Source organism: Globicephala melas, chromosome 8, assembly GCF_963455315.2.
Source record: "Globicephala melas chromosome 8, mGloMel1.2, whole genome shotgun sequence".
NCBI lineage: Eukaryota > Metazoa > Chordata > Mammalia > Artiodactyla > Delphinidae > Globicephala > Globicephala melas.
This window is the reverse complement of record NC_083321.1, coordinates 55,103,366-55,117,436: the sequence shown is the minus strand read 5'-3', so window position 1 is coordinate 55,117,436 and position 14,071 is coordinate 55,103,366. Positions and strand designations below refer to the sequence as shown.

The following is a 14,071-nucleotide window of genomic DNA, read 5'->3' as shown; positions in this document are numbered from 1 at the left end:
CTATCTCACAGCCTTTGTATACGAATGCATATATTTTGTGGCACTGAAAACAATAAACAAGTGTGTGGTATAACTAGCTTGTTGATATATATTTGGGAAGGTAAGACCAACCTCTGCTAATCACAGCCATTTGGGAGTAGGGGAAGGAATAAAGGCTAACACTGAACATATACTTACTAGATACACTCGAGTCCAATTTCTAAGCAACCTTCAAAGCATGATTTTAATCACCATTTTTGCAGACGCATTTACTAAAGCTCAGAGAGAAAACGTGCCTTGCCCAGTTAACCCTCAGGCCTGCCAGCCTCCTCAGCCTGTGCGTTCCACACCACCTAGCTGCACAGGGTTTGAACAGGCCCGCTTGCCTCGCTGGTGGGCAGCCCTGGCCTCCTCTAACCCCCGCACCCCCTTCTTTCTGTCTCTTAGGAGCGCCAGCTTCTCTCAGGGCACCAGGGCCTCGTTTCTCATGAGGAGCGACACGGCCGTGCAGAAACTCGCCCAGGGCAACGGACACTGTGTCAACGGGGTCAGTGGTCAAGTCCACGGCTTCTACAGCCTCCCCAAGCCAAGCAGGCACAATACAGAATTCAGAGACAGTACCTACGACCTCCCCCGGAGCCTGGCCTCCCATGGCCACACCAAGGGCAGCCTCACAGGCTCTGAGACGGATCACGAGGACGTGTACACCTTCAAGACGCCCAGCAACACCCTGTGCCGCGAGTTTGGGGACCTCCTGGTGGACAATATGGATGTTCCGGCCACCCCACTCTCAGCCTACCAGATCCCTAGGACGTTCACACTGGACAGGAACCACAACACCATGGCAGTCGCCACTCCTGGGGACTCGGCCGCAGCCCCCCCACCCCGGCCCCCCAAGCCAAGTCAGGCAGAAACACCTCGATGGGGCAGCCCTCAGCAGAGGCCTCCAGCCGGTGACAGCAGCAGATCGGCCTCTGCCGCGGCGACCATCCCCAGGCGCAACACCCTCCCAGCCATGGACAACAGCCGACTTCACCGAGGTCAGTGTGAGCCCTTGCTGAGGCCGGGGGAAGGGAGGGAGCACAGGGGTTCTCCGTAGTGTGCTGGTTCTCGGTCATCCATGCCAAGGAGACTTAAGTCCCACCCAGGGGACCTGTGCTACCCACAGGTTTAGGCATCTTCCACCCAGACCTTTCCTAGTTTGTCCTCCAGCACTGGAGGCTGTTAGTAGACGCCACAATGGCAAGAGTTTAGCAGACCCTGCCTGAGAGAAGTTACTGTTCTACTAAGGAGGTAGAACATTCTTGGTTAACCACAGTACAACACATTATGGGTTTAGAGGTCCAAATCACAGGCTTTTATTCATTTATAAATCAAACCAAAGATTTCAAAAATAAATTTAGAAGCCTAGTCCAAACTGGAGCCAAACCTATGTGGACCAACAGACTTTTAAAATCAAATCTACTAAATATTTTCTAAGCCACATTTGAATCTCTGGTTAAAGTCTGAACGTCTGTCTGAAGTATTAAATTCTGTTGCTGATTTCCTACTGAGAGTATTCCAACTCTGCCTATAACCTCCTCTGTTTGATGAAAAAGTAGAATAATATTAATTCCTTTCATTTGGCGTCTGCTAACACTGGGGCTACATCCAGAAGCCTGGGAGGAATTTGTGAGCTGAGGAGTGATATGATAGAAGCAATCCCTTATCATTAGGGGTTGAGAGCAGTATCTTCGGAGTATCAGTAAGACTCTGAGCCACACTGGTGAGGGTGTGGGGAAGTGTCAACACAGGGATTGACTCCAGTGAGTGCACATGGCTCTTCCTTCCTCTGTCGTAGCTTCTTCCTGCGAGTCCTACGACTACCCCCAGCGTGGTGGAGACAATGCAGGCCGGTCCACCGAGTCCGTGAGTGACGCAGTCAGCGCTTTTCTGGTGAGTGGGGTTTAGCCAGGGGTCCTTAAGTCAGCTCAGGTGGATTAAAGGTCACAGGCATGGAACTAAAAACACAGCCCCAAAGCATGATGGCCTCTCCCTCTTAGGAGCCTGCCTGGCTTCTTGTCTCAGTTCAGAACCCTGGGTTGAGTTTTTGGAAAGTAAGAGGCAGGTATCCTGATCTGGAAGAAATGTATGTACTTAGGTGCAGCAGCCTGTAAGGCTCATCACTGTGGGTAAGCAGGAAGCGTCCAGGATGCAGCGGACGCAGGCGCCGGGATGGCGGCTCTAAGGCAGCATCCTTGCCGTGAGGTCTCACCAGGCAGGGCCGGTGCTCCGAGTCAGGCTCAGTGGCAGAATTATGGTTTGCGTGCAGGACCCCAGGCTGCCCTGAGGAGGGGGCTGATGACAGTTCTCCGAGATGTCGGGCCCAGCTAAGCTGACTAGGGCCTGGCTTCAGGCCCACTGGAAAGACTGTGAAATCAGGTAACTGAAGCAAAAGCAGCTTAGTTGTGTGTCTGGAAAGACAAGGCAGGAGTTAAAGGAAGGCTGTGGCCAGGGTAGCTGCATTGTACAGCCCCGTGGCAGCTCTGACTGCAGCCCGGCAGTCACACTGAAAGCTGGGTTGGGGAAGCACACCTGCCCCAGACCTCACCTGCCAGGGCCAAGGCTTCTCTTACGCTCCTTGCCCTGCCAGTGGCAGGTGCTGACCTGCCAGTGATGAGTCCGGACCTGAGGAAGAGGGAGGGTCCTGAACCAAAGCTCTGCTTGGTCAGGCATTCAGAACGCCTCGTAGATGCTTTATACTAAAGATTTATCACAAGTTATAAGTAAGCTCCAAGGGATCATGGAAGCTGGAAGAGACCCACAGACCGCGTTTCTTCCTGTCTCCTCCTCTGCTTTCTTAGTTGTTTTTCCCAGGGTCCGCCTTATAGGTGCACAGTACACCCAACTCAGGCTTTCCTTGCCTTGTGTACAGATTCTCACCCCTTCTTGTTTCCTGTCACTAGTGACAGCAGTATTTCTTTTCGCTCCTAGCCAGGGAAAACAGTGGTAGGCCGATCGGATAGCACCAATTCCGAAGACAACTACGTGCCTATGAATCCAGGCTCCTCCACCCTGCTGGCTTTGGAGCGAGCAGGTGACAATTCCCAGAGTGTCTACATCCCCATGAGCCCGGGGCCCCATCACTTTGACCCGCTGGGCTACCCCACCTCAGCCCTTCCTATGCACCGAGGCTCCAGCCGAGCGAGTGAGATCCAGCCACCCCCTGTCAACCGCAACCTCAAACCTGACCGGAAAGGTAAGTCCACTGTTTCCTCGTTCCATCTCTGGACAATGTTCAGGGACTGTTTGCATTCATTTAGGGATCAGGTGGATCCTAAATTTTCTTGCAAGGAAGTGGCAGCCTCTGGGGCCTAAACCAACCCAAACACACACACACACACACACACACACACACTCTCTCTCTCTCTCTCTCTCTCTCTCTCTCTCTCTCTCTCTCTCTCTCTCACACACACACACACACTCACACACACTCACACACACACTCACACACACACACACCCCAAATTCATCCCAGTGGTCTGGCACCCTAGGGACTGGCTCTTGAGGACCCTTGATGAGCAGAAAGAGTGCAGGAATCAGAAGGACAGGATGGATTCAGGTGCCAGCCCTGCTACCTGCTAACATGTGATTATAAACAAATCATCCTGTGTCTCTGTGCCTTATTTCTCATCTGTGAAATGGGAAGTGTAAAACGTACCTCCCAGAGACATTGAAGGACATAGATAATACATCTAAAAGTGCTTCATAATGTATGAGATGTAATTCAAGGATGAGGTATTTGTATTAGCTCTGGGGCTGGGCAAGGTAGAACTGACAGAGCAGTCCATGAAAAGATACACTATGCTATAATTGAAAGGACTGAGCTTTCGAACCAGGTAGATGTGGGTTGGAATCCTTAGCCAGCACTTCCTAGGTGTGTGACTTTGAGTAGATCCTGTAAATTCTCTGAGCCTCCGTTTTCTTATCTGTGAAGTGGGGATAGTCATGCCTGCCTTCCGGGTTTGGTGAGGAGGAAAGCATCTAGGACATTGACTCTAGTGCATGGCAGGTGTTCAGTAAAGTTAGCTCTGTGCCCTCTGCATTTAGACCAGGAAGAAGTGCTGCAGTGCAAGTGTCAGGTCTGCCTCGACCTCATTCTGCAGTCCTGGATCAGTGGCAGGGATTCAGAGGGAGAAGTAGAGTCACTGGACAGACCTAAGCCCCCTTCGGGCTGGCCAACAGAGAATGCAGATCTCAGCATTTGGATTGAAGCCTTCAGGACTTGGTGACGTTCACCTTCCTCCACTGAAGGCTCCACAGTCCTGGTGGTCAGGGGGCAGTCACGGTGGCCTTCTCTATGATGTTTCAAATATCATCTCTTGTCTTCATATGCAGTCACAAATCCACGGAAAACAGTCTGTTGCCACACCCTGTGTCCCCACTTTAGGTTCCGAAAGTATGATTACCATAGGTACGGTGCGAAGAATATAAAATTTGGCATCTGAAGACATGGCTTCAGGGCCTGTCAGCATGGGCAGAGATTGTGTAACCTTGCTGAGAGCTTCAGTCTCCCCCTGAACAACTGGGATGAATAGGAATGACTCATAAATGCACTTGTGTGTCACGTGTAAGTGTCTGTATGTGTGGCATTATCATCATTGGCTGATGACTCGACTTTCTGTTCCTGCTGCAGCAAAGCCAACACCACTTGACCTGAGAAACAATACTGTCATCGATGAGCTCCCCTTCAAGTCACCCATCACCAAGTCTTGGTCCAGGGCCATGTAAGTGTCTATTTGTGGACACGGGAACTTGGAACAGGGCCATCAGGTTGGTGAATGGAATGGGTCACTAGGCCGTGTGCCAGGAAGGCTCCGTCCTGCTGCTGATGGCTGTTGGTAGCTCAGGGCTTGGTTTTCTTCTTCTGTGAAGGGAGAAAAGTTGTCCCCGCTCTGTATCCGATCTTAGTCTGATAATGGAGGGCAGAGGTCTGTCTGGGGGTGTGAGGGCCAGGGCCCGGCGGGAGGCTGGATGTGCCCCAGGGTTTACTCCCTGTCTTCTCCCCACAGCCACTCCTTCAACCCGGGATCCACCCAGTACTGCCGCCCCATCTCCACACAGAGCATCACCAGCACGGACTCGGGAGACAGCGAAGAGAACTACGTCCCTATGGTGAGTCCTCTATTGTCCCCTGGAACCCACCTCTCACTCCTCCACTTCCCAGCTCACTAATTCACCCCGGCCTCAGGCCACCCACATTATTTGTGATTTAGTTTGCTGCTGCAAATCCGTCTTGAGCACATACATGTCGAGCACTGTGGGGTCATCGTCAGAGGCAAGGAAGGCGCAGTCCCTGCCCTCAAGGAGGCTGCTCTCTTAAGGGGCAGAGAAGGCCTGCCTCTCTCACGACTGTAACACAGGTGGCATGGTCGGTGTCCCTGGAGAGGCGGTGCTGCAGGGACGCACCCGCAGGATGGGCGATCACACCGGACTAGGGAAAGGGGAGGCGCTGAGGTGGAGTGGTCGTGCAGACAGGAACACGGAGAATGATGGTCATTAACTCTGGGCGAAGGTGGAGTGGGCAGGCGGGGAGGTTGGACTGGAGTCAGATCATGAAGGACCCCGAATGCTGTCTTGGGAAGTCTGCACTTGTGCTGGGGCAGGAGGGAGCCCCAGAAGAGTTAGCAGGCCAAGTGGTTAGCTGCTGTTTCAGAATAGTCATCAGGGGCCTGTAGAGAAGAACTAGAGCAGCCTTCAGAATTAACTTCCTTGTTCTATCCTGTTAAAATCTTTCAAAACTAAACGATCTCTTCATTTCCTTATCCCGTTCCCTTGACCATGAGGAGGTATGGGAGTATGTCTGTTGAGTGTGTGTTACCCCACTCAGCGGTGGGGAGGCACACGTGTGCATGACTCGGTGTGGTGAAGGCCCTCACAGAGGGAATAAACACAGGGTTCTGCCCCCTGAGATTCCCAGTGCAAAGGGAGTGGCTGCCCAGCACCTGGCAGTTGCTGCATAAATAGAACAAATCTACCAACCAGTAAAGCAGCCGAAAACAAAACAAAGCTTAGGACTGTTTATTGCATTTCTCATTAGAAGGTGTCTTCAGGAAAGTGCCAGACAAGTTGGTCTTGATGCCTGGATGAGACGGGACCATGGAGCGTGTCCGCTGAGGGACTGGGGCTTTCTGCCGCCTGGGGATGAGGCCCCTCTGCTGAGACCCCTGAGGAGCTGGGGCTGGAGGGACAGGCCGCTGCGGTGTGACAGCCCCGCTCCGGGCCCTGGGTGGGAGCCCAAGAGAAGCAGATCTGGTGCAACAGAAACCTTTCCAGGGTCCAGTGCGTAAAGGACATGTGCTCCCTTCTTGGGGCCAGCAAGCGGGGGCTGGTCTGTCCGGGAGATCACAGGTGAGACGCGGCCTGATGCCCTGGAAGGGAGGCAGCGTGGCACAGCGGGGTAGTCCTCCCTGCTCACCAGCTGTGCAGCCGTGGGCAAGTTGCTTTACTTCTCCGAACCAGAGTTTTATCTTCGTTGTAAAGAATAAGAACAGTAATAATACCTACGTCACAGGATCATTGTGAGGGTTTAGACAAGAACGTGAGAAGTCCCCGGCACAGTGCAGGGCACAGAGTCGGCACTCATCGAGCTAGTTAGTTGCTCTTACTCCCAGAGGTGTTGTTTGCCCGATGGTGGGTTAATCTGTTTCCTAAACTAACTAATGGTCTTTCCCTCCTTTGTGATAGCAAAACCCAGTGTCTGCATCTCCCATTCCCAGTGGCACCAACAGTCCGGCCCCTAAGAAGAGCACTGGCAGCGTGGATTATCTGGCCCTGGACTTCCAGCCGAGCTCCCCAAGCCCCCACCGCAAGGTGCCTGGGGCGGGCGGGCAGGTGGGTGGGTGTCAGTCCGAGCTTTGGCGGCCCTGGGGGAGGGGTCCCGGAGGCCAGCTGCCTTCAGCGCAGGCCGGCAGCACTCTGCTTCTGTGACTGGGCCGTGCCGTAGCCTGGGTCTCCGGGGGCTCACGCGCCCTCACTCTCAGCACACAGGTACCCTGAGCCCGTAGGACCGCATCCGTCAGCCCACCCCCCCTGTCGTGCGGATGGGCGAACGAATGCACACGGAGACACGAGCGGCTCGAGGTCACGTGTGAACCCACGACAGAGCCGAGACTCGGGGATCCTGTGTCCTGGTCCTGAGTTCTTCTTTGAGAACTCGCTGTCCAGGTGCAGCCTGCAGAAGGGCTTCCGGGCCCGGGAAGGCCCCCCTCAGGAAGCACACTTAGCCGCCCAGTCCATTCAGCAGCCCCGGCGCAGCGTCCCGCACAGGACGGCTCTGCGCGCTCACGGCGAGCCACGCACAAACCCCTGTGGCCGGTGCTTCTTGGCACCCGGCACAGCCCTTCCCGTGGACCAGTGGCCACAGGGAGGCGGGTGGAGGCGCAGGTGAAAGCCTGGAGCCATCCATCAGGCCAAGGAGGGGCCTGGGTCCCCCCAGGAGCTGGGACATCGGGACGGCAGGCAGGGCCTGCCGCATCAACCAGGAGGGACGGTGCGGTTTGGAGTCCAGGCCTTACAGGCCACTTTCAGAAGGAAAAGGCAGGCCAGAGAGGCAGCCGTGTAGAGCCCCACCTCCTCTCCCCGTGCGCCCGCCCCCTGCGTTACTGGTAACTCACAGCCACTTCACTCCCCGCTCTGTCCCCCAGCCATCCACGTCATCAGTCACTTCCGATGAGAAGGTGGACTACGTCCAAGTGGACAAGGAGAAGACCCAGGCCCTGCAGAGCACCATGCAGGAGTGGACAGACGTGCGGCAGTCCTCGGAGCCCTCCAAGGGGCCCAAGCTGTGACGCGCGGGCCCGCCGCCCCAGGGAGGGGCCAGAGGCGGCGTCTCCAGAGCTGACGCCTCCCCGTCTGTCTCCCCCTTCTCCTCTCCAGCGCGCCCTCCTGCCCACCCCCTCTCTACTCTGCCACTCTGGCCTTCAAAGCACTTGTCATCAGGAACCCTGACCCCTTCCCCTGGGAGGCGAGGGCCAGATCGAGGCGCTTCCTCGGCTCCCTCGGGGCCCACCTTTGATTTTTATCAGCAGTGGCCGTGCCTCTACCCACCTTAGTTAGAGCTATTGCCAAAAAGCATCCTTCAGCCTCTTCCTGCCCTTTAGACCCGAATACCTACCAGACGTGTGGAGGGAGGGGCTGGGGCTCTGAGCCAGATTCCACACCTCCCCTTTGGGCACAGCTCTCAGCCCCTGTCCCTCCCGCTACTGGCCTACCTCTCCCCCAGTCCCGGAAGAAGCCAAGTCGTCTCGCTGACCCAGGGAGCCAAGGACCAGCGGACCAAGGTGGATACAGACTTCTTCAGCCCTGTCTTTCTTGGCAGGGGAGAGGCAAGGCCACCAAAAGATGAAGGAGTTGAGGAGGAAGGTCAGAGGTGGTCTTGAGGGACAAAGGAGTTAGAGCCCCAGATGCAGAAGGGCAGTGGGTACCTGCTGTGGTCCCCCATTTTCAGGCCAAGTGGCAGTTGCCGGGTGGGAGAGGCAGAAGGATAAGGACAGCAGGAGGGGAAGACAGGATGATGGGCAACCCAGAACAAGGAGCAGGAGATGAGGTGACAAAGACACTGCGGGGCCGGGCCCCCGGGACTGTGGGGCCACGGGCCCGGCTCTGTCACTCTGGGACAGAGCATAGTCTTGTTCCCCGAGACCCCACCCAGACAAGAGTGCCGCACCCACGAGGCTCGGACTGTGCTGGGCGGTGCAGCGCGTGGGGTGGGAGCGCCGATGTGGTGGGGGGCTGGCGGAGCTGTGGGAAGGCGACGCAGTGTGCGGGGTGGAGGTGCGTGGTGGGGGGACGACTGAGGGGCCACCCTGGGACGGCCTGGGCAGAGACACAGGGCGGCGCCCAGGCCTGGAGTGGAGGCGCTGCAGCAAGTGAGCTTCTGCAAGATGGGCAGTGCGGCAGGGGAGGCGCTGGTAACCGATGGGCTGAGAGGCGGGGCGAAGGCTGGGGGTGGGGGAGGCGCAGCTAGTGGTTGAGTACATCCGGAGGGCCTGGTGGCGAGCCCGGGCAGTGCCGTGGAGATGCAGGGTGGAGCAGAACGTGAGGACTGGTGTGGTGGTCAGGGGAGCGATGTGCATGGCCGCAGGCGAGGGCAGCTCCCAGGACTGATGGGTGGCGGGCACAGCAGGGCAAAGGAGCAAGCAGAGCGGAACAGAGCCTAGTGGATGATGCGGGAGAGTGGCCGGCAGCTTGTGCCGTTTGGTTGAGTTTTGTGTCAGGTCCCAAGGAAGTACAAGTGTGGCCTGGTGACAGGCCAGAGTGTGTTCTCAGCTCACGTCACCCTCTGTTGCCCTGTCGAATCCCAGGTGCCTAGCTACAGGGACAGGAGAGGGCAGGCCTCTCCTCCCATGGCTTAAAAGGCCACCAGATCAGCATCACCCTCTGCCCACCTTTGCCAGGGACAGGAGGAAGGGCATCACGCCAGGCTCTTTTCTCCTAAGTCTGGGGAGGGGGGCTCTTTTATGTTAAAGTTCTTGGCCAAATTTTTAAGAGTTTCAGAGGCAACGTTGGTAGACCAAATGTTTCGTCCTACCCTGGGGTGAACAGACCTTCCTCCCTCCAAAAAAAGAAAAAAAAAATGACTTCCCACCCTATTTAAGGGAGGTGGCTACCGCTCACCTTTCTGCTCCTGTGAGCCTGTGTAAACACGCACACCCCAGGCCTGCGGCCTGACCTTACTCCATCCCGGGAGAAATTTTCTCAACAGTAGCCCCTTTCCTCCTAGTATTAGTCATATCAATTCAATAAGTATTCATTAATGGCTGCTATGGCCACGCCTGGGCTAGGCACTGAGAACACAGGAATTAAATCAGACTTTGTATTTGAGAAGGTCAGAGTCGATGAGAAAGAAGACAAGGACACATTGGTAATGGCCATGAGAGACACTTAAAATGCTGCTGATGTGCAGAGAAATCGAGGCTTGTTCTCTAGGAGGTTGGTGTTGGGGGCAGGAGTGGGGAGGGGGTGGAGATCAGGGAAGGTGGTTTCTAGGAAAAGGGGGTGCCTGACAGGGGCCTTAGAGGAAGAAGGGTCAGATTTTGAGAGGGAAGGAGGGCAAGGCTGGGATCCGGTGGAGGAAGATGGACAGAGAGACTTAGAGAACCTTGTGCTTTGGGAACAGACCTTTGGGAGTATGGGCCCAGCCTCTCAGAAGCAGTGAGGCCATGCCTTGGTGTCCCCACAGGTGAAATGGTAATGGTGGTGGCAGTGGCCTACCCTGGGCAGGGTTTGGTGGCTCACTCTGCCCAGCCCTGTGTCCCTTTAAGGCTCTCTGCAAAGGGTCTCACGTGGCAGAGCTTTGAATGGTGCCACCCCTGTGCCCCCATTGGCTACAGGTGGGCCCAGGTACTGGTACCCTCAGTTCCCAGCATCCTCCCCTATTGATCGCAAGGTGCCCTAATAATGTCAGCATTTTCTGAATGTGCCATGTTGTGACTGAAACTGGGTGGAGTCTTGAGAGACTGAGGTGTTCAAATCTAACCACCAAGGAGGCCTCCCTCCAGTTCTTGGTTCCTATAACCCCCAAACCCTTCGGGTAGAGGCGAGAGTAGAGACGGGAGGAAGTACAAGAGAAGAGAAAATTGGCCTGTTGAGAGCAGAGACTGGCTCAAAAGCCCCAAGTACCAAGGTGTCTAATAGTCCCCTGTCTGGTCAGTGTAAAAAACTGGTCCTTCGGCCTTCAGTGGGTCAGAATCCACCTCTCCTGGTGGCCTGGCAAGGACTGCGATCCCAGGATGCCTCGTCAGCCAGCATAGCTCACACAGGCCTCGTCCTGCTTGGTGCTCCTCAGAAGCAGCTGTTCTTGCCCCCTTCCAGCTCCACCTCTGCAGGGAGTGGCATGGAGCTTGTGTCTCCTTCCCACCTTGGTGAAGAAGGGCCCTGAGGCCTCTTCTGTGGCTACTCCCTGCTCTGTAACTTCGCTCTCGAGGGTCTGGATCACCAGGGATAGGCGGCACCCAGAGCACTGGCCAGTTAACCCCGTCCCCTCCCTAGACTGATTTCAGTAACTTCTACATTCGAAACCGTTCAAATAGGTCCCATTCCTAGGACAGAAGCACAGCTGTTCTCAAGGGATTTACCTGCCACAGGGCTAAGGCCTCAGCCGCAAGCTGCAGCTGACCCACACCCCTGTGACAGGGCTCTGGAAACAGAGTGCCGGGCAGGAGGGAAACTGGCACGAACTTCCCCTCTGGCCCTTCTGCAAAACGTGGGGGAAGGAGGCTGAGCGCGGGAGCTCTAAAGCCCCCTCCGTCCGGAACGCACCCAGCTCTTTGGGGCCAGGTGGGCCGCCTGATGAGGGGTCCCCCTGGAGATTCAGGCTGTCACGTGATATTTGGTGGTGTGTGTTCTTATGTGTTTGTTGGTTACATGTGTCTTGAAATTTAGAATCATTTCCCACAGAATCGTTGCTTTGTCGGGAAGAGAAAATGGGCTGGAAGAAGCCCAGTCTTAGGTTTCTGGCCCTCTTACCATTTAAAATTGACGTTTAATTTTTTTCAAATCACTGTTGGTGCCTAATCACTTAAGTTATTAATTTATTCTGTTTTCTTTTTTAAAAAAAATTTGTAACACGTATTTATCCTGTGAGTAGGTCTGGGGAGGGGTGGGAACGTGTTCACATGGGTCCTGTTTTCGCTGTGGTGACACATGGTACAGGCCTGGAGCTTGCAGGTCCCTTTTTACTATGGTGTTGGGTCTGGACAACAATAAAGTCCATTAGCCGCAACCAGGAGGGCTGCTGAGTGTGTCTCGTCCGGAGGGGCTGGGGATGGAATGCACGCACACTGGGATCCCGGCTCGCCGTGCCAGTCTGCTCCACTTGCATTTGAACAGGAACTAACTGGGTACCTTTCTTGGCTGAGAATCTTCCTTACCTCGGAAATTGTACTCCTGGTGCGTGAAATGGAAAGTGTAGTAACATCTGCCAATTCATCTTTCTTAGGAGGCTCAATGGACCAAAGAGATGAATTCTGAGCATGACTCTGTCTCTGACAGACGACTGTCGGCCCACTTTCGCTGGTCCCTGAGGTCTCAAGGGTCTATGGCTTTTGGGCCAAAACTCCTCCACCTGCAGCCCCTGAAGCCCCCGGCCAGGCCACTGCAGTCCCAAGCTCCAAGATGGCTGGAACCTGAGGGCTGCCGCCTACTTTCCTCCCTGCCTGAGCCCAGCCCACCCCAGATTCTCAGAGGTAAGAAGGGAGGAATGTGGTAGCAGCAGCAGTCTCTGAGCAGCCCAGAGTTCCTGGGGTCTGGAGGAGCTCCAGCCCCACCTGACAGAGTCCCTTAACAGTATCCTGTTAGGGTGGCTCCCAGCCTGTGCACCCACCCCTCCACCCCTATCTATCTGGGCACATCCCCACCACCAGTCCTCACTGTTGATTGAGTTACACAGCACTTCAGTGTCGGGCATGCTTGCCTTCCCCGGGGCAGCACACAAGTCAGCGGGGCAGGGGGTGGTGTCCCCTCCTTCCTGTCCAGACACAGCAAGAAACCAAGGGTTAGAGCCTACCTCACAGCCAGTGACTGAGGCGGGAAGAACGACTGCTTTAAAGGCTTCAGAGAACCTGTTTTTATTCCTGTTTGAGACCCTGGTTCTCTTCTCTCCATTTAGAAGGGGTACAGCAGGGTCAGGGCACAATGAGGTCAATATCTGCTCCTCACCAGACCGGCCCCATGATGACGGCCAACTGCTGAGGCGCTGAGCCAGCCAGCTTCCCTCAGGACAAATGTCGTGAGAAACACAAACGTACTTGCAGGAACCTCAGGACGCGCTCTCTCTTAACCAGAAGGGGGATGCAAATGGTGGCATCTCAGGCACTGAGGCAGGAGAGAGGCTCAAGAGGCTGTCCTCCCCTCTGTGCGTTGTTGCTTGATGTTGGGAGGACAGTCTCTGGTCCTGTGCCAGGCTGCTTCCCACCTACACTCCTCTCAGGAAAAGTACAAACAAACAGTGTAGGCACCCACAGATGTTGCCTCAGGCCCCTCAGAGAAACCAGAAGGCGGCCAGAGGGGTGACACACAGCCGCCTTCTTTGTGCGAGGGCTTGGCTCTGCCTCTGCTTTGTAGACCACAGAGAAACAAGATTGTCTGAAAGGAGCTGGGAAGGAACTGCTACTTGATGGCAAAACAAACACCAGCGCTGTGACGTTCAGCCCTGTGGGATAGCCTGCAGCGGGTAGGGGACAAGGCCCAGAGAGTGTCCATCTCAGCTGCTTCAAGCTGACCAGGACACTTGGGTGTCAGTCAGTCTTAACGGGGCTGATCCCAGTGTCGGGGCCTGAGGCCCGGTTTAAGGGGCTTGGGTCTCACCTCCGTATCTGAGTGAATCTCCGTGTGCCCTTTGGGCTGAGGGCAGGGGCCCAGGAGCCCCCCCTGCTCCATCTCTCTGGCCCTCGGAAGGGCCTGCCTTCAGGACTGGACCTGCGCAGCCTCCCTCAGACCCCACCTGGCCGAGCACCTCTGCCCGGGACCTGGGTCCCCCCCACTGAGGTTGCCTGTGGCACCCTCACAAGTGCTTAGCAGGCCAGGGGATGAGGGTTCCCATTAGAAGACCAGTCTGTGGAAGTCACCACCGCTGCCACCTGCAGGGCTGCAGCCCCCCGGAGGGCCTTCATCCTCATCTTTGTCTTCGTCAAAGCCCCTCCCCCAGTGTGGAGATGTGGGGAGTGCAGAGATGTAGGCCGCCCTGCTCCGCGCCTCCTTCTCCTGCTCCTGGAAATACAGATGGGGATGGGGCCGGAAGCTTAACGGTCAGTCAGTCAGGCTCTGCAGCCTCAGTTCTCCCTGCACGCCCCCAATGCCACCCAGCCCTTCCGAGCATCACCCCAGTCCCCAGGGCCAGGCGCAGAGGAGCCACAGCTTCTGCCCTAGAGGCATTCCAGCTTCGTGGGAGGATGGGTGGGATGGACCCAGAGCCATCCTGTATCTAGGCTTCCAAAGCATTCTTCCTCCTCCCCCGAATAGAAACTCCCAGTGGGGCTTCCCTGGTGGCGCAGTGGTTGAGAGTCTGCCTGCCGATACAGGGGATACAGGTTCGTGCCCCGGTCCGGGAAGA

The 14,071-nt window shown here is 55.9% G+C and overlaps 2 protein-coding genes across 3 annotated transcripts in view; one reads left to right on the top strand and one right to left on the bottom strand.

Moving 5' to 3' along the window:
* The window catches only part of GAB2 (GRB2 associated binding protein 2), a 174,967-nt gene extending 162,598 nt beyond the window's left edge, over positions 1 to 12,369 (top strand). Inside the window, exons 4-10 of the mRNA XM_030835962.3 lie at positions 427 to 1,019; positions 1,820 to 1,914; positions 2,953 to 3,217; positions 4,655 to 4,745; positions 5,031 to 5,133; positions 6,706 to 6,831; positions 7,665 to 12,369. Of these exons, the coding sequence (XP_030691822.1) occupies positions 427 to 1,019; positions 1,820 to 1,914; positions 2,953 to 3,217; positions 4,655 to 4,745; positions 5,031 to 5,133; positions 6,706 to 6,831; positions 7,665 to 7,808 (1,417 nt within the window). The 3' untranslated portion in view covers positions 7,809 to 12,369. The remainder of the gene's footprint in view (positions 1 to 426; positions 1,020 to 1,819; positions 1,915 to 2,952; positions 3,218 to 4,654; positions 4,746 to 5,030; positions 5,134 to 6,705; positions 6,832 to 7,664) is intronic.
* Positions 11,848 to 14,071, bottom strand: part of USP35 (ubiquitin specific peptidase 35) — a 77,627-nt gene continuing 75,403 nt past the window's right edge. The window contains exon 11 of one of the 2 annotated variants that reach the window (XM_030835961.3): positions 11,848 to 13,759. In XM_030835961.3, the coding sequence (XP_030691821.1) occupies positions 13,649 to 13,759 (111 nt within the window). In that variant the 3' untranslated portion in view covers positions 11,848 to 13,648. The remainder of the gene's footprint in view (positions 13,760 to 14,071) is intronic. The other variant, XM_030835960.3, reaches the window with a different exon arrangement.